At 42.0% G+C, this 18,598-nt stretch overlaps 1 protein-coding gene across 1 annotated transcript in view; it reads right to left on the bottom strand.

The window, feature by feature from the left end:
• Positions 1-8,465: 8,465 nt before the first annotated feature.
• Positions 8,466-18,598, bottom strand: part of LOC107044964 — a gene marked incomplete at its 3' end in the record, with an annotated part of 65,470 nt that continues 55,337 nt past the window's right edge. The window contains exons 3-4 of the mRNA XM_029126581.1: positions 8,919-9,030; positions 8,466-8,644 (exon numbers count right to left, since the gene is read on the bottom strand). Coding sequence (XP_028982414.1) covers positions 8,466-8,644; positions 8,919-9,030 — 291 coding nt within the window. The remainder of the gene's footprint in view (positions 8,645-8,918; positions 9,031-18,598) is intronic.

The raw sequence follows: 18,598 nt of genomic DNA, 5'->3' as shown, positions 1-18,598 counted from the left end.
GGGGGGGGGGTCGAAAATTTATCCCGCGAAAAGAACCTCGATGAATCCGACAGAAAGTGGATGACTGGCTGAGCTAAGACCCGCAGAGACCCAGAGGCTCCCCAAAACTAAAATTTTCAACACAGGACCCTAAGAACCTCCACCAACGTACCCTCTCTCCAAATCCGAGCGACCCCGGTACTTCAGTATCTCAGAGACCCCCATACGCCCCAGAAACTTCCCCGGCATCCCCTTCCAAATCCGCTACCATAACCTCTCCAGCCCCGAAAGTCTCGCCCATCCCTGTAATCCCCCCTGCCAAACCCAAGGTAGAGATTCCTACCCTCATAATCCAACCCGAATCCCCATCTCCCAATACACCTACTCCCAAGACACCTGCACCTACCCCCTCGACCAAGATCACCATCCAGGCAGAAATCCACCCACCCCCCAACAACCTTGAACCCTCCGAGAACCTCCCTGCCTCAACTAATACCCCTACCTCCATACAGACTCCTTCCACGAACATTTCCAGCAGCACTTTTCCCTCCAGCTCCCAGAACCTGAAAGCCCCCACCAGTGACCTCGACGATATCTCCCCTTTCCCACAAGAGACCAACAATTCTCTAGATACGTACTCCGGACTGATGACAATAACCGTAAACGATTCGGCCAACCCCGATTATATCCCATACGCAGACTTTCTGACCCTGACCTATGAGAACCCCCAAGAAAACCGATATTTCGCTTCCCTCGCGTTAGGGAGAAGGCAAATTCGAACCCTGGTAGACTCAGTGGCGAGTAAATCCTTCATCAGCATCCAGATCATACCGCATTAGAGCGCTCACACCGCTTCTGTTCATGAAAATGTGACTCTGGGGGATAATTGCGTGAAACCATTGGAGGGTTGTGTTGCCATGAGCCTGACCCTCAATGGTCAAACGAGTTTAATCTCATTCCGATTGACTAATGCGTTAGCATATGACTGCATCCTGGGGATGGACGCGTTAGAGAAACTGGGTATAATTGTCGACTGTCATCCACAACACAGAGATAAGTCAGAAACAGCCATGCTGGAGATTGTTGCCCTCCCTTAGCAGTACTGTACCCCCCTGGCCAGCAGTGCCGAGCGTAGATATCTCTCGAAGACCCTCCCCCTGTACCCTCGCCCAACTAGCCATGATTCCCTCTGACGAACGAGAAAATCTCAGCGAGAAATTCAAGAGTTGGGTTGGCCCTGCCCCCGAAGTAGCAAATGTCTATTCCCGTTTGACGATATACATCGACACTCAGGGTCATCCTCTTATTCGTAGCCCTACTCGCAGCATTTGAGAAATTGAAAAAATCCCTCACAACTACCCTTGAACTCGCCCGCCCCGACTTCAGTAAGCCCTTTACTTTACAGACAGATGCTAGTGATGTGGCGATTAGAGCTGTCCTGATACAGGAATCAGAATTCGGCTCTGATTGCCAGCAACAGAACTCCTCTCTCGGTGCGAACCGCACCATTTATTTTGTTAGTCGTGTCCTCACTCCCGCTGAAAAGAATTATACAGTCACTGAGCGTGAATGCTTGGCTGTTTCCAGCATGCATGTTGTTCCCAGCGTGGGGGGTACTTATAATTATAGTAGGTTCTAGGCTTAAAGAGATAAAGCCCACCAACGGTTTATCGGTATTTAAATATGAGAATTTATTACATGATAATAATGACTGTGTCATCTGACTGATTACAAAGAGTTTACGACTTTTGTACGCGTCGGAGTCCAATTCAGGTCTGTTCTGTGCAGACCCAACAGTCTCTTAAATAATACATTGATTGTTTACATTTCATCACTTGGTCAGCATAATCCAGTTACGCTGGCAAGTATCACGCTGACAATGCTGTATGTCTACATATTAAACAATAACGCAATTGACCAAATCTGGCCATAACATATGGGCAACTCCTAAATTCCGCCCTTATATTGAAGGAGGAAAGTTTCGGGTAATAACGGCACATGCGAGCCTGAAGTGACTCCTCAACTTTAAGAACACCACTGGAAGCGTCGCCCGGTGGGCACTGGAACACCAGTCTTGAAACCCCAAAAAAATAATCCCCCCTTGAAATAATCCATTGCAAGGGTGCCCTGCATGTTATCCCTGATCCTCTCTCTCGCGTCTGCCCCTCAGCCCCAGCCGCCCAAGAAGTTATCCAGTCCTCCCTTGACAGATGGTACAATAAAAAGAAGACAGACGTTATGAACAACCCCTCCAAAAATCCCGACTGAATGGTGGAAGATAACACCCTCTATCATTTGCACCCCTGTCCCCAAATCGAACCCACTGTCCCCGACTTGAATCGATGGAAAATCGTTTTACCCCCGGGACTTCGACAAGCTGTAATTCGCGATACCCATGATAGCCCCTACACAGCCCATGGCGGGATAGGCAAGACGTACCATCGTGTTGCCCTTTACTTTTTCTGGCCTGGAATATATCAAGGCGTCGCAAAGTTTATCCGCTCTTGCCCTCAGTGCCAGAAATAGAAATCTGTACAAACTGGACTTCGTGGTCTAATGCGCGAGAGAACACCCGCAGGACCGTCGTCCATGGTCGCCGGAGACATTATGGGCCCTTTTCCCCCTAGCCAAAATCAATTCCGATATTTACTCGTATTACAAGACGTGTTTACCCGATAAGTTGAGGTGAAACCTTCAAGGCAAGGCAATGCCAACAACATTTGGAACATTTGTTCGCTGAATCAATAAATTTCTGAATCCACATGCGAATCCCACTTACATCATAATTGAAAATCTTGGCGATTATGAACATTTCGTGAACTATATAGTTTAATCAAGGTCAACTTGTTTAATCAAGTTCAATTACTTATATATTTATTGCAGATTATTTCAATGTATTGTGTTCGGGCTTGGCTTAGCAACGGAATACCTTACTACAACACCTCTCGACGATTCGTAATAATTCGGACATCCTCGATCGGATGATTAATACCATTGTTGCGAGAGCACACTCTCGTTCCAGCTCTCATGGTGTAAACCTAGTTACGTTTGCTGTGAATAAATCTAATTCGATATATATCAATTCCGAGTGTTTTACGTTACAAAATCCATCTATCCTTTACCAAATACCAACATAAAATATCTTGAGCTTTATACTCGGAACAACAAAAGACTTAAGTTTTGGGATGGAAGGCGAAAAAATGTTTTCTTCAAAGGAGCTGTAGGGAAAGAAAGGAAGTTAAATACGCATGGGAAAAATTCCGGGCAATTAGCAATAAATCACGGCTTCATGAATAAAATCGGTAGCTTATCTCCATCGAATAAGACTTCTATACTCAAGAAGGAAGAAAATGGAGTGTGTAATAAGACGGACTACGTGGCTCATTTCAGGGTAGCAGGGAGAAAAACTTGATCCGTTCAACTGAGACAAATAGCCACTGTTCCCAATTTTCAGAAATATAATATTTCTGTCCTTGATAAGATCCATTATTTTGCTCTCTCTAGTGTCATCGATCTACTCTGACAAGGAACACTACGCAGGGGTCCCCCTCCGATTTCGATGAAATTTAAATATGTTATAGGAGATCCAAAACTAAGGGACACGTATTTTTTTTAGCTGCCCATATTGGGTTTTTGGGGGTGCAAGTGCTCTCTGAAGTTGACCACCTCTCGAGGTCATTTTTCGATTGCACACATAAGGAAGCTTTTTGAACAACTCTTTCACAGTGTATCATGAAGGTCACAAGGAATGATAAAAATGCGAATTAGAACCGTCTCCGGGGGGTGAAATATGGAGGGTAAATTACCCTTGTGAAAATTCATTTTTCTCATAGAAAAAAAAACTTTTGCTGGAAATCCCATGGGATAAATTCCATTTGAAAAAATAGAAAAAAATACAGAATACCTATTTTGATTTTTTTTTTAATCGAAATTTAAAGCTTAAAAAAATAAATTGTTCGTGAATTGCGAAATTTCAAACTTTTTCCTGTACAAAACGAAGCTTACGGCTAATGATGAGGAAAACCATTGGGACAGGTTCCAGGAGTGGCGTCGGGGAGGTTAACTACCCTTGGTAGGGGGGGGGGATTTTTTTTTAATAAGGGAGAAAAAATATCGATGAGAATTTTCGAAACACATTTCGTTCGAAAGCATGAGACAATTTCAAGTAGATATTTAGGAATTTTTCCGCAAATTAGAATTTTAAGGTAAAAAACATCGATTCTTTGAAAAATTATGGGTTTTAAATTGTTTGTTATAATAGACTGATCTTACACGGAATTATAAGTGAAACAATTGAAATAGTCTTCGGGAGTGAAACTTGAGGGTTTAACAATCCTCATGGTATTTTATCGAATCGATCGGACCAACCTCATTCATTTTCAAAAGAAATCAGTAATGACCATGAATCTAAAAAATTTCACCGAAGGCCAGCGTAGAGACTGCATTAAATGGCTTGCATTTCCAATTTGAAAAATTTGATTATGATGACAAATTTTGAGGAATTCAAATTTTCATCTGTATATGAACGTGGATGGGTGGTACAAAGAAGAGCCGATGATTTTGTATAGTAAATAATGGATCGATGATAAAATGTATTTGAGTTGCTCTTATCGCTTCGATGTGATATCATTTTCAATGAGACGTAAATGGCGACATATGACAATACCATTCTGTTTGATAATGCAGAACCACAATTGAAGAATATTCGGGAGTTGTAAACAAATTGATGCAAATGGCTCATTTGTTATCTGAGGATGAAATTACTCTGATCAATATAACTTATACGATATCAATGTTTTTCCATCCCTCTTGTGAATTACAATCAGTCTATGAACATACATCGAAAAGAAAAGTAGTTTTTCGGTGAGTGTCGTGATCTATATTTGTTCTATCATGAAAGTTAATCCGATCAACGTTATCCGACTTCAGATGGCAACATTTGAAGTTCTCAATCTTGCTGAAACACCCGTGAACAACGAGGAACGTGAATTAGCAGACACGTTCGAAAGGATATTGATTCAATCAATGGAAGAATATAATGGAGTTGAAATAATCGAAGAAACATCCCTGGATTTTCAAGAGCCTTATAAAGATATCGAAATGATAGCGGTCGAGGATAAAGAATTTCAACCATATACAGAAGAATCACCTGACAGTTGTTCGCAGGATGAGGAACCTGTAGGAAGATTTTGAATATAAAAAGAATGCCGTTGACTTCTGGAGAAGTGGAAAAAAGAAGAAGAATCTCTCTATAGAAACTGTTTCCCATCGATTCAGGAAGGTGAAATCGCGTAGACAGTTACGACGCTGGGCCAATCAAATCAATAAACGAGGGACATACATGGAGAAGTTGAAACGCATTTCGGAGTACACATTAAAGAATATGAAGAATGCTATCGATGCAGGTTTGATCGTCCACGATACTGACCTCCGAAGGTGGGCCCTGCAAGCTCGGAAGGAAATCGGCTTCGAAGATGTTCGCTTTACAGCTTCGTCCAAGTGGTTGCATTATTTCAAACGAGCACACCGCATAACATCCCGGAAGATTAACAAATTCATCACCAGAAAAACATTAGAGACTCGGGAAGAGTTACAAAAAGAAGCGGACGAATTCCTGCTGAAAGTTTGGTCTTATTGGGATACGTATGGCCCAGAAAACATTTCTAATACTGAGCAAAGTGGCTTCCAATTGGAAATTCATTCAGGGCGAACGTTAGCTGAAGAACGTTCTAAACAAGTAGCGTGCGTCGTACAATCGATAACGTCAACGACACATAGTTATACAGTACAACCTCTGATTTCTGCTGATGGAAAATTACTTTCACCTCTCTTCCTGGTTTTGAATGAACCTTCTGGAACTTTCGGTCCAATAGTGGAGCAAAATCTCTTCAAACCTGCGAATGTGTTCATCACCGCTTCAAAATCGGGAAAACTCACTTCACGTATGACAATATTTAAGACCTAACAAACATGATATGTTCTATACAATAATTGAGATTATCATCGAGTACTTGATTTTTCAGAGTATTTCAAAACCTGGTTGAAGGAAGTCTTTTTCCCAAACGTAGGTCCCAGAAGTCTACTGTTAATCGATTCTTGGAGCGGACACTGTCCTCAAGTCGTGAAAAAAAAGTTGTTGTTGTTGTAATATTGTTGTTGTTGTTGTTTTTTTTTACTCCTCCGGATAAAGAATTATTAACTATGTTGATACCAAAGGGGACTACTGGAAAAATTCAACCCCTTGACGTATATGGTTTTAGGATATGGAAGAATTATGTTCGTCATTTTTCGGATAGTTTCGTCCTAATGGACTATGATATCAATTTACATTTGTGGAACAATATCATAGAGTTACAGTTTTTAGTCCATAATAAATTATCATTACCAAGGTATCAAAATTCATTTCGTTATACTTGGTTTCAGAGTGGTTACATTTCTAAAAAACCAGATGAATTCGAAAATCCTGTCGATTTTGCATTCGGGCAATCATCTCATCCGCACTGTGATATTGAAGGCTGTTTCAATATTGCAGTAGTCAGATGATCATGGTGCAAAAAATCACTTTGTTTGCTGCATTTTTTCGAAAAATATCATTTTTGTACGCATTATCTATGCTGTAGATTGATCCCAACAGAAAGTATGCTGATTGGGAACATAATACTACAAGGAATAAATGGTCTGAGCTTCTATAATAATATCAATGTATATTCCATCATTTGGGGATTACTACCATCATTGTTTCCTTTCCATATCGGATCTTCATTCAATCCTTACCATTTAGTTCGGACTATGGTAGTGTGATACAAGTAGACGGATAATTAAAAGAATATTTGTATTTCATATATAACTAGCAGTGGACATTTTCATGGGTTCAAATTTCGATATTCCTTATTATTCTTTACTCTTTCAAATGAATTCTGTTCACTAATATAATTAAAAGTAACTCCCAGAAAGTTTATTTAGCCTCCAAGTGTTACTTCCAGAGACTCATCACTCATCTCTTTTATTTACCAAAAAATCGAAGACTTGTATATAATAAAAAAAAAAGTATTTTACTTTCAATTTTAATTTGGGGAGAAGAATCGCACGATGTGCTTTGAATTGTCTCATGCTTTCGAACGAAATGTGTTTCGTAAAATTCTCAACGATATTTTTTCTCCCGTATTAAAAAAAATTCCCCCCCGCCCCCAAGAGTAGTTAACCTCCCCAACATCACTCCTGGATCCTGTCCCAATGGTTTCCCTCATCATTAGCTGGAAGCTTCGTTTTGTACAGGAAAAAGTTTGAAATTTCGCAATTTACAAAAAATCGATCTTCTAAGTTTTAAATTTCGATTAAAAAAAAATACGAAACAGGTATTCTGTATTTTTTTCTACTTTTTCAAATGGAATTTATCCCATGGGATTTCCATCAAAAGTTTTTTTTCTATGAGAAAAATGAATTTTCACAAGGGTAGTTTACCCTCCATATTTCACCCCCCGGAGACGGTTCTAATTCGCATTTTCATCATTCCTTGTGACCTTCATGATACACTGCGAAAGAGTTGTTCAAATAGCTTCCTTATATGTGCAATCGAAAAATGACCACGAGAGGTGGTCAACTTTAGAGAGCACTTTCACCCCCTAAATCTCAATATGGGCAGCTAAAAAAAATATGTATCCCTTAGTTTTGGGTCCCCTATAACATATTTAAGTTTCATCGAAATCGGGGGGGGGGGACACCTGCGTAGTATTCCCTGTGAGACATTATCAAGCTTGAGTTTATCAAATATACTGTCTATAGTCGAAGTGACGAACTACACATATATAGGAATTTTATGCATCTAGCGGTATAATAAGAATAAACGAAAACATCGTTCTATGTATATATTGCAGATGCATACTAATATATGTGCTAGCAAGAGAGGCATCTCAAGCGCATGTGAGAACACCACCTGGTTGGGATTTGCATGGGACAATATCTCGTCTGATTTATCCCTCCAGGCTACCGCGCTCTTGGGATAGAAAGAAAAGATAGAAGAGATGGAACGCAGCTGAAGGATTTATTCGCACTGCGTTGTTTTGCACTTCTTGGGGTTAGAGAAAAATCCAAAGAAAGCAGAAGAGCGGGAAAAAGGTGGAGGAGAGGGGCGAGTAAAGTAGACGTGGAAACGTGAAAGACAGATACATTTATTGCGGCGATATTATCTAGAAAAAGTTGGCGCAAAGTATTGTAAAAACCTACATGGACTCTTTCATGTTGAAAATTTTATGTAGTGTTTCGTTCCCATATATATTTTTGCAGGGAAAAACCATAAAAAGACATTTTCGAAACAATTGTCTCGTCAATCTATTATAATCGGATTCTTTAGGGGGTCAAGAGATCACGTAGATAGGGAGTTGGAATTGTCAGTTCAATTGAGAAACGTCGGGTGAAAATTGGATTGAAATGAGTAAACGAAGGAAGATGGATAAAATAAGAATAACTGACCGTGGAAATTCACTCACCATTAAGCACGTGCACCAGAACACTCGCGGATTCAGCTGTTGACGGTGCACAGGTATAATTCCCAGAGTCAGCTGGGAGGGCTCGTGATATTAACAAACGTGAAGTCCTGGTTTGTTTCTCCGTTACAACGCTTATACCACCACGTTGACTGTAATTTATGACGTGATCACCTCTGTACCTTTAAAAGAATAACGTTTGATTCTCTACTTTCTAATTGAAATTCTTCCAGATGATACAGAACATGTAACTAGACTGATGAAAAATTGTTTTCCCTTTCAATTTCATTATGAACGAATTTCTCAATGGTCAATTCTGGAAATTTTCATTTGCAGTAGAAAATAGTTTTTTGAGATAATAATGATTCCCAGTGATTCGGAAAATGCTTTCAAACTTGCGGAAAGGGCGGAATATGGGGGAAAGGAGATCCGTTCGATAGAGCCAATCAAACTTACCAGTAGATGAAAGATGGTGGCTCGGGTGTCTGAAGTACTGTGCAAGTGAGGTTTATGTCACTTCCGCTCTTAATGTACAACTCCATATTGCCGGAAATTTCAGCTTTGGATACTGAAACAAACAAATAATATCATTTTTCGTTAATGAGTATAATTATTGTTGCTAACAAATCAGTAATGTATTGAGTAGAAATTTGGTCAGGGATCCCTAACGTGCATTGAGAACCTATGAGTTTGTTGCGGGTTATTGACTCATAGCTTGTACTTGACGTGAGCAATGCTAGTAGGGACGATCATTGTTACAGATGAGATTATATCAATAGTAAACTCATCTGTGACCGACAATGATCGTACAATAACAATGACAATGATCGTATAAGATGTCAACGACATTCAATTGTCCAAGTCCGGGCGGGCATAATTAGTGGAGAACACGTGAGTATCCTAAATAAAGGTCAAAATCAAGGGTCAGAAAACTAGGTCAGTAATCAAGGTTACAAAGGTCAGATGTGATGGTTAAAAATAAGAGCCAGGAAGAAGAGTTAAAACTAGAGGTCCTAAAGGTCAGAAATGAACATAAAAAATAAGCATCAGAAATAAGTGTCAGAAATAAGCGTCACAGAGAACAAAAATGGGGGTAAAAAATAGATACCAAAAATACGGGTGACGAGGGTCAGAAATAAAGTTTAGTAACCTTAAAAAAAAGATTTAAAGAAAGCATCAATACATTGAAACTCAACTGTGAAGGGTATAATTTCCACCATATTCTGATGGAATCAATAGACTATTGACATCAATTCTTCAAGCCATTAAAAAATTTGTTTCAATGATGATACTTCAGGTGATCCTTGAAAAAACTTTTTTGGAACAATATGAAATTTTTTGAAACTATATAACAAATTAAATTTGAATTCATGGTAATAGATAGAGTTCATTTAAATCTATATTCGAATAAAAAGTCATGAAAGAATTTCAGAGAAAACATACACGTGTTAATCCGCCAATTTTGTATATGAAAAATGACGCCTGGTCGCGCGCTTTGCGCGCTCCCTCTTTGGGGTATGAGCGGTAGGGGTTGGTGGAATTGGGTGTGACCCATTACGGGTCGCACCAATGACTTCTTGACCATTTGTTTTTTCTTTCATTCATTTTTTTATTATCTATCTATTCAATCTTTTTCTCACGTTCCCCCGAGGAAATACCCATAGAAGGAAAGTTTCTTCGCAGATTTAATAGACGCTGGGGTCATACCACAGTGAATGCAGTGCACGCTATACGCAACACTAGTCAATGTCAGAAATATTCGGAGAACAGTTGGATAGTTATTGCATGCATTGCATGTGTTTAGCGTTGCATCCATTGTGGCAATACCCTTAGGGTGATTTCGCAAAGAACGCATTGGCAATTTAACTTAACTCAAATTTCCATCAAGTTTGAGTTAAACCCACTTTACTTGACCCACTTCAAAATTGTCTCAACTCCGAAGCTGATCCACTTAAAAATTTGCAACTTCAAAGTTAACCCACTCTAAAACTTTCCCTTTTTTTTAATTGCAAACTTCGAAAGTTTTATTTGAAAAACTCGACAACCACTGAGGCGATTTCACTCAAAATCCAATGAGAATCAAGTTATATGAAGACGAATCAATTACACAAATTTAATTTAAATCCCATCGTTACCTTAGGTAAAATGGTCGAATTTTTATGAAATTAACGCTTTTTGGCATTTTTTTGCAAGTTGTATGCGGATCAATAAAAGACCGCTGAGTCAATTATTTTAATAAATTAATGAGTTCTAAGTTATATGAACACGCATCGTTTAAAGGAAGAAAAAAATCAATCGCTTTATTCTTTCAGGAGATATCGTTGGACAAAATTTTGGTCACATACGTACACACACACACACACACACGCCACGGATCCTTTCGGCGAGGAACGCCTTTACCCTCCGAGAGTTTTCGCAGGTTGGAAGGTCCTGTAACGTGGCGCGTCCCCAGGTGGTGGATAGGGGAATGCTCGATATTCTGAACTGCCGTTCAGAATATAGGGTATCGACTAAATAAAATACGTCGGCGCAAACCAATACCTTCCGAGAAACTTAACTCTAAAAGCGGTGTGCAGGGTGGGCTCCCTAAAACACCCCCGGGTCAGGCTCCCGATAACAGCTAGTACAAAAATGATGAGTGATGAAAAAATTGAAAGTTCCCATGCGGGTAGCCTTAACAAGGAGAATCCCGCTATCAGTTCGGATGCCGGCTCCATGGATTATAGGAGGAGCTAATCATCACATTCATTAAAGGTGGAGCACTTGACGTTTCATGCATCAAGTGAAGCAGGGTCTCAGACCCACCAGGGGACGGAGCTCAGTGCTCCAAATGGAAGAATGGAGCACAAGCAGACATGGGATGGCCACAGGTAACAGACAAGTCTAGGCGAACCATCAATGAAGGTATTCGCCGGCTTGCAAGAAGTATCCAGGCTTCTGCTAAGCGTCTCAGATCGACGCATGAAGCCATACCAAAAGAGATGGTGGCGGATGCAGGATCCCAAAAGACGTCCCAAGAGCAGGTTCTTCAAAGCACTGTGGACAAAAAGAAGAGAAATCGGGAATCGCCAGGAACGTATTCCGATTCGCTCAAAAGGTCCAAGCAAGAGAAGACTCCGAGTCCACCCAAACGCGTCACGACACCGTACCCGAAGAAGGAGTCGAAGAGGAATGATTGTTTCTTAAAGGAGCTTGCCAAGGACAAGCAAACCAAGGGCAAGACCAAACAAGATAGGTCCAACGAGGATAAGGCCAGAGAAGACCAAGACTGGCAGAAGTGGAAGCGAAGAAGGAAGAAAGGTGACCCGACTTCAAAGTCGCTACGGGGAAACCCGAACCCGCAGCAGACTCAGAAAAAGTTGGCGGTCAGGCCGAAAGCGCTGATCATTCGCCCAAAAGAAAAGGAGAAATATGCAGAAATCCTTAGGCGGGTTCAGAAGGACAGCGCCTGCGAGAAGGCCAGTGAATGCGTCGAGAAGATCAGACGTACAACAACAGGAGACATGCTGATCATCTTGAGCAAGAAGACGACCGTTGAGGGCTCCCAGTTACGATCAGCCATTGTTGACCTCCTTGGAGAGTAGGCTGAAATACTGAGTAAGGAGCCGTTGGAAGATCTCGAGATCAAAGACCTCGATCTGGAGATGGAAAAGGAGGACGTTCTTGAAGCCCTACGTAAAGTAGTAGATGAGGAGCATAAAATAGGCTCTGAGATTGTCAAATCCTTACGTATGGCATATGGAGGAACCCAAACTGCCTCGCTGACACTCACGGCAGCTGCCGTGAAGAAAATCGTGGGGGAGGATGATCATAGGAAGATCAAGATCAGCTGGGTGAACTGCCGTATCCGAAGAGTGCAGAAACTGGTCAAGTGCTTCAAGCGCTGGCACTACGTACATCGCGCCACCAGGTGTCCAAGCGCAGTTGACCGATCTAAGGTCTGCGTGAGGTGTTCAGAGAACGGCCACCAAGCCAATGAAAGCCAGAAGGATCCTGTGTGCGCCCTTTGCACTGAAAATGGCAATATGAATAATTGTGCCCATTTCGCTGGTAGCAGTAGATGCCCAGCCTACAAGGAGCACTCCAGAAGCTCACCAGCAAAAGGCGATCATAGGAGGGGAAAGTGCAAGGTGTTACATCTCAACCTCAATCACTGTGAGGACGCACACGATCTGCTCACGCAAACGGTGCGGGAGCTGAAACTTGACCTCGTCATGATCTCGGAGCCATATCAACATCTTGACACTCAATGCTGGATAACCGACGCTAGTGGGAAGGCTGTAATCTCAGTTTGTGGGAATCGTTCTTTTCAGAGCATCACCAGAAATAGCAAACAAGAGGGCTTCATAAAGGCTAAGGTTGATGGAATTCATTACTACAGCTGCTACGCCCCGCCAAGTCTTTCCTTTGATGAGTTCACGGACTTCCTAGATAGACTGACCGAGGATGCGAAACACCACTTCCCCGTGGCAATAGCCGGTGACTTTAGCGCCTGGGCAGTCGATTGGGGGAGTAAGAAGACGAACGCCAGAGGACAAGCTTTACTGGAAGCCATATCATCGTTGGACGTGGTTCTGCTGAATAGTGGCGATGAATCAACCTTCGTGAGGGGACAGAACAGCTCAATTGTGGACCTTACCTTCGTGAGTAGCAACCTTGCAAAAAGGAACTACTCATGGAGAGTATCTGATATCTACACTGCCAGCGACCACCGTGCGATAATCTGGGAGACATGTACTCGCAAGAGAGTCGCCTTAAGGCCTAAAAAGACCAACTGTATTGGCTGGAGAGTGAGCACCTTCGATTCGAGCACTTTCTCAGCAGCACTGGATAATCACCCGATTAGCGGAAACAATGCTACTGAGAAGGCACACAACATCATGAAGAGAGTGACAGAAGCATGCAATGCCACCATAGCCAGGAAGCGGACCACAAACCAGCATCCACCGGTATATTGGTGGAATGAAACTATTGCCATCCTACGGAAGGAGTGTAATAGAGCCAGGAGATTGGAACAGCGTGGCCGGAGGAAGCCGAACTCGGAAGAACTGAGGATGAGGTATAAGAAGGCACGCCGTCAACTCAGCAAAGCAATCAAGTGCAGTAAAAAGCAAGCTTGGGGTGAGCTACTTGCTGAGGTGGAACATGACCCATGGGGCAGACCATATAAGGTTGTGATGATGCGCTTCAAAAGTCAACCAATGCTGTCACCAACGTGTCCTGGACTGTTGATAGAAATCGTCACGGTGCTGTTCCCACAACAACCAGAACTACACCAAACTGGCGAGTGAGATGGGATGATGGCTCCACGAATCACCAAGGAAGAGCGGATGGAAGCCTGTAACAGAGTGGGTAACACCAAAGTTCCTGGTCTGGATGGAATCCCAAACATCGCTCTGAAATCAGCTATCCACGCGATGCCGGCGCTGTTCCTGGAAGTGTACAACGAATGCCTGACAGAGGGCACCTTCCCAGCCACGTGGAAGCACCAGAGGCTAGTACTGCTCCCAAAAGGGAACAAACCACCAGACGACCCCTCATCATATCGTCCCCTCTGTATGCTCGATACCGCTGGCAAGATTCTCGAGCGTATCGTCCACCAAAGGATAGAAGCCGCGGTTGAACCCCTATTAGGCGGGAATCAATATGGTTTTTGGAAAGGTTGATCAACCTTAGGTGCCATCAACCTTGTCATCGGTACCGCCAAGAAAGCGATTGCAGGGGAAAGATGGCTCAATGGCACGAAGGAGTACTGCTTAGTAGTAACACTGGATATCAAGAATGGCTTCAACTCAGCAGGTGGGACTGCATTATGAAGGCTCTTGTAGAGCTGAACATACCAGGTTACTTGCAGAGGATGGTTGACAGCTATTTCACCGGAAGGGTCCCCAAGTATGACACGGAGTGTGGTCCCAAGCAGTATGAAGTTACAGGGGGAGTGCCTCAAGGCTCAGTGCTGGGTCCTCTACTATGGAACATTATGTACGATGGGCTGCTGAAGCTGAAATTGCCACAAGGGACTAAGCTCGTTGCATTTGCAGATGATGTGGCCGTAGTCATTGTTGGGAAATACCTGGAGCAGGCAAACCGTGTGTTCAATACAACGACTGGGACGATCCGTAAATGGATGGACTCAGTAGACCTAAACATTGCGGAGCACAAGACAGAAGCCGTATTGATCAATAGCAGCAAAAAAATCGAGACGATCACGCTGCGAGTCGGGTCTTGTGAAATTACCTCCCAGCCATTCATCCGATACCTGGGGGTAATGATAGATGCACGACTCAACTTCAAGCAACAAGCGGAACAAGTGGGTACCAAGGCGTCTGGCGTTAGATCCACCTTATCACTCCTCATGCCCAATATCGGGGGACCCAAGCAGAGAAGAAAAGCACTGTTGGCTTCAGTGATAACTTCGGTGCTCACATATGCTATTCCCATTTGGGGGGATGTACTCCAGCTGCAGGAAGCGCGACGTAAGATCGCACCAGTCTATCGACTCAGTGCCCTTAGAGTCGCAAGTGCATACCGGACGGTTTCTGAGAATGCAGCGTGTGTCATCGCAGGACTGTTGCCAATAGAAGTACTGGCTGAGGAGCGGAAAGCCCTGTATAAGCGTAAGAGATCCGAAGCGCTGAGTCTCGAGGAGTTGACGTCTGAAGAGAGGCGAAACAGCCTGAGGCGATGGCAGCTGAAGTGGGACAACTCCACCAAGGGACTTACCGCCTGATCCCAAAGGTGGATGTCTGGCTGAATCGCAGCCACGGAGACGTGAACTACTACCTGACGCAGATGCTTTCGCAGCACGGATGCTTTAGGGCGTATCTTCATAAATTCAAACATGAAGATTCCTCGAAATGTCCAACTTGCCCAGAAGTGGATGAAGATGCGAAGCATATGTTCTCCGCATGCCTGCGTTTCAGCGAGATCAGGCATATCTAGATGTCTGCACTGAGGATGGAAGTACTGCCTGAAAACCTGATAGATCTTTTACTATCATAGCAGGCAGCTTGGGACGCAACGAGTCACTTTGCGGCTGAAGTCATAAAAGAGCTCAGAAAAGAGGAACGCGAGCGTAAGGCTGCAACACAGATGGAGAACCTACTGGAACCTCCTACTTACACCCAACATCTTAGTAGGCTAGAAGGACGTACATTAGGTTGAAAAGAGGAAGAGCAAACAGCTGAGACCTCCCTCGTGAAGTAATACCTAACGGTGGTGCCGCGAGGGAAAGAAAAGGTCAAAGATTACTGGTGTCATGTTTGGTTNAAGGACGTACATTAGTTTGAAAAGAGGAAGAGCAAACAGCTGAGACCTCCCTCGTGAAGTAATACCTAACGGTGGTGCCGCGAGGGAAAGAAAAGGTCAAAGATTACTGGTGTCATGTTTGGTTTTTTAGTCCGTAGGAGTTGCACATTCGCCAGCAAATACATGGAAACCATGGTGCTCGTGGTCGCTACCATCTAGACCTGACCGATTCGAACACTACACTACTCATACCATCAGTCTGGAGTGTGTTAGTGCGTAAAAAGCATTTTTCCAATCATGAACCAGAAAANAGGTTGCACATTCGCCAGCAAATACGTGGAAACCATGGTGCTCCTGGTCGGTACCATCTAGACCTGACCGATTCGGACACTAATACCATCCTCCTTATACCATCAGTCTGGAGTGTGTTAGTGCGTAAAAAGCATTTTTCCAATCATAAACCGGAAAAAAAACACACATACACACACACATACAGACATGTCATCAAAAATGTATCAGGATGATCCCGGAGGTCGAGAAATGTGGAGAAATCATCGAAATTCCACAGTCCATTTTCGGGGTCATTACAATAACTTCCTCCCTTCGCGTCGGGAAGTTAAAAATCGAATTTCCAATTCTTGGTGGTTGGGGACGAATTCGACTTACCATGGAGGAAAAAAAATGCGAATGAAATAATTTTTCTAGGTGAATGCAATGAATTTTGAAGAGATTGTCATTCCTTCATATGTTTTATGCAAATAACTAAGAAACTGCTGAGGCAATCGTCCTCATATACTCATCGGTTCGACGTTTTTTAACACTCATAGATTGAAAAAAAGATAATCACATCATTGCTCGGCATAAAATCTTTGAATTTTTGTAATTTTCACACATATTTCATACGAATAACTAATAAACCACTGACACGGTCGCCTTCATACACTGATCACTCCTAAGTTACATGAACACGCATCGATTGAAATAAAAATAAAAAATGACAATGATAAGATTTCCTCGGATAGAATCATTGAATTTTCACGAAATCGTCATTTTCTACATGTTTTATGCGAATAACTAACCAACCGCTGAGACGATCTTCTTCATACACTGATCACCCCCGAGTTACATCATCACGCATTGATTTCAATAACAAAAATTCGAATAACATCATTGCTCCGGATGAAATCATTGAATTTGCAAGAAATCGTCATTTTTTTACATATTTTATGCGAATAACTGACAAGCCGCTAAGGCGATCGATCTCATAATCTAATCAGTTCTAAGCTATATTAAAACGCATCGATTAAAAAAAAAAATTCGAATTGCTTCATTTGTGCAGAAGATATCGTTGGACAAAATTTTGGTCACATACGTACATACACACACACACACACACACACGCACATACATACAGACATGTCTCCAAAAAAGTTTCAGGATGATTCGAGAGGCCGAGAAATGTGGAGAAATCATGGAAATTCCAAATTCGATTTTCGGGGTCGTTACAATAACTTCCTGCCTTCGGGTCGGGAAGTTAAAAATTGTGGCAAAATTTTAAGTTTTTTTTCATTTTGTTAAACTTTTTTCTTTCAATTCTAATTACAAGTTACTAAAAATAATAAAAAGATTGAACCAATAGGTTTTGTGGGGAATTTTCTCAGGTTGTCGAGAAAAAAAATTGTTTTTAATGGATTTATGTATTTTGATATGGATAACTCATAAACAAAGTTTCAAAAGGTCATTTGGTCATCCTAAATTCAGAAAATTTCCTAATCAACACATGGTTTTAATGTTGGTTCTCTGAAGAATTCGGAGGCAAAATGGAAACAAAAACAAGATTTAGTCCTCCCAAAATATTAGTTTTCCAAAAATATCTCGGAATTTAACGAAGATAGAGAAATTTTTGTACAAATCATTTTTATGGAGCGGAATGAGAACAAAATAGCTTCGATGAACTTCCTCCCCTATTGTACAAACCATTGCTGGAACAAAGAAATTCGATTCAGTGATTTCTGTACAGTTGGAGACTGTTAGATCGAGATACGCGGTAGCGTATCGGCCAAGTCGGGCCTAATAACCTCACAACAAAATGACGGGAGCTCCCGAGTGTCTATACACGACGCAACTTCCCCTTCTACTACCCTCAACTGATTTTCCATCAATTAATAAAAAATGCGCCCGCTTAGACGAAAACTGTCCTTAGTTACACAATATAAATCAGTAATTCGCTTTCCACTGATACAATTATTAATGTAATCCGTTCAATATTTGAGAAGATATGCACATAGCAACGAACTGGCATACACATTTTTCGCGTCCCCATTATCTTCTCAACGAAAACGGTCACACTCAAACCATCGAGTTTTCAGCGCAACTCGAATTCTCACTTTCGCATGCAGGAATTGCCAACGGTGTCTTACGTTATATAGTGTCATGTAGAATAGAGGGAAGAAGGGCAAACAGTGGCTGGTGGGACCCCTAAAATCATGTCATGCAGCATGTAGTTCAGATTGGTTCCGATGGTGGCGGTAGTAGTCACTCGTGTGGTAAAACCAACTATTAGCATTGTGAAATTCATTGTACTGAGAATTCCACTCCCGGTCTGTGCAATAATTTGATAATTATATTAATTCCTTAACAAATATATGTAAATACCTTTGTAGAATATGAAAAAAATTACAGATGCACAGAGAACAGAAGTGGATTAGCTTTAGAAATAAGTTTTAGAAGAAAATCGTTTAAAATTAAGGACTAGAATTGGGATTAATTATAAACCACAATATACTTGATTTTAGCAAAAAAATAATTTTCTAAAATCTGGAAAAATTTTTGAATTTTTGAGCGGGAATTTTGCAAAACGGGGGATTGTGATATCCGGGGGGGGGGGG

The sequence above is a fragment of the Diachasma alloeum genome, unplaced genomic scaffold, assembly GCF_001412515.2.
Source record: "Diachasma alloeum isolate Michigan unplaced genomic scaffold, Dall2.0 Dall_scaffold_00855, whole genome shotgun sequence".
Taxonomy (NCBI): Eukaryota; Metazoa; Arthropoda; class Insecta; order Hymenoptera; family Braconidae; genus Diachasma; species Diachasma alloeum.
This window is presented reverse-complemented; position numbering and strand designations above follow the sequence as displayed.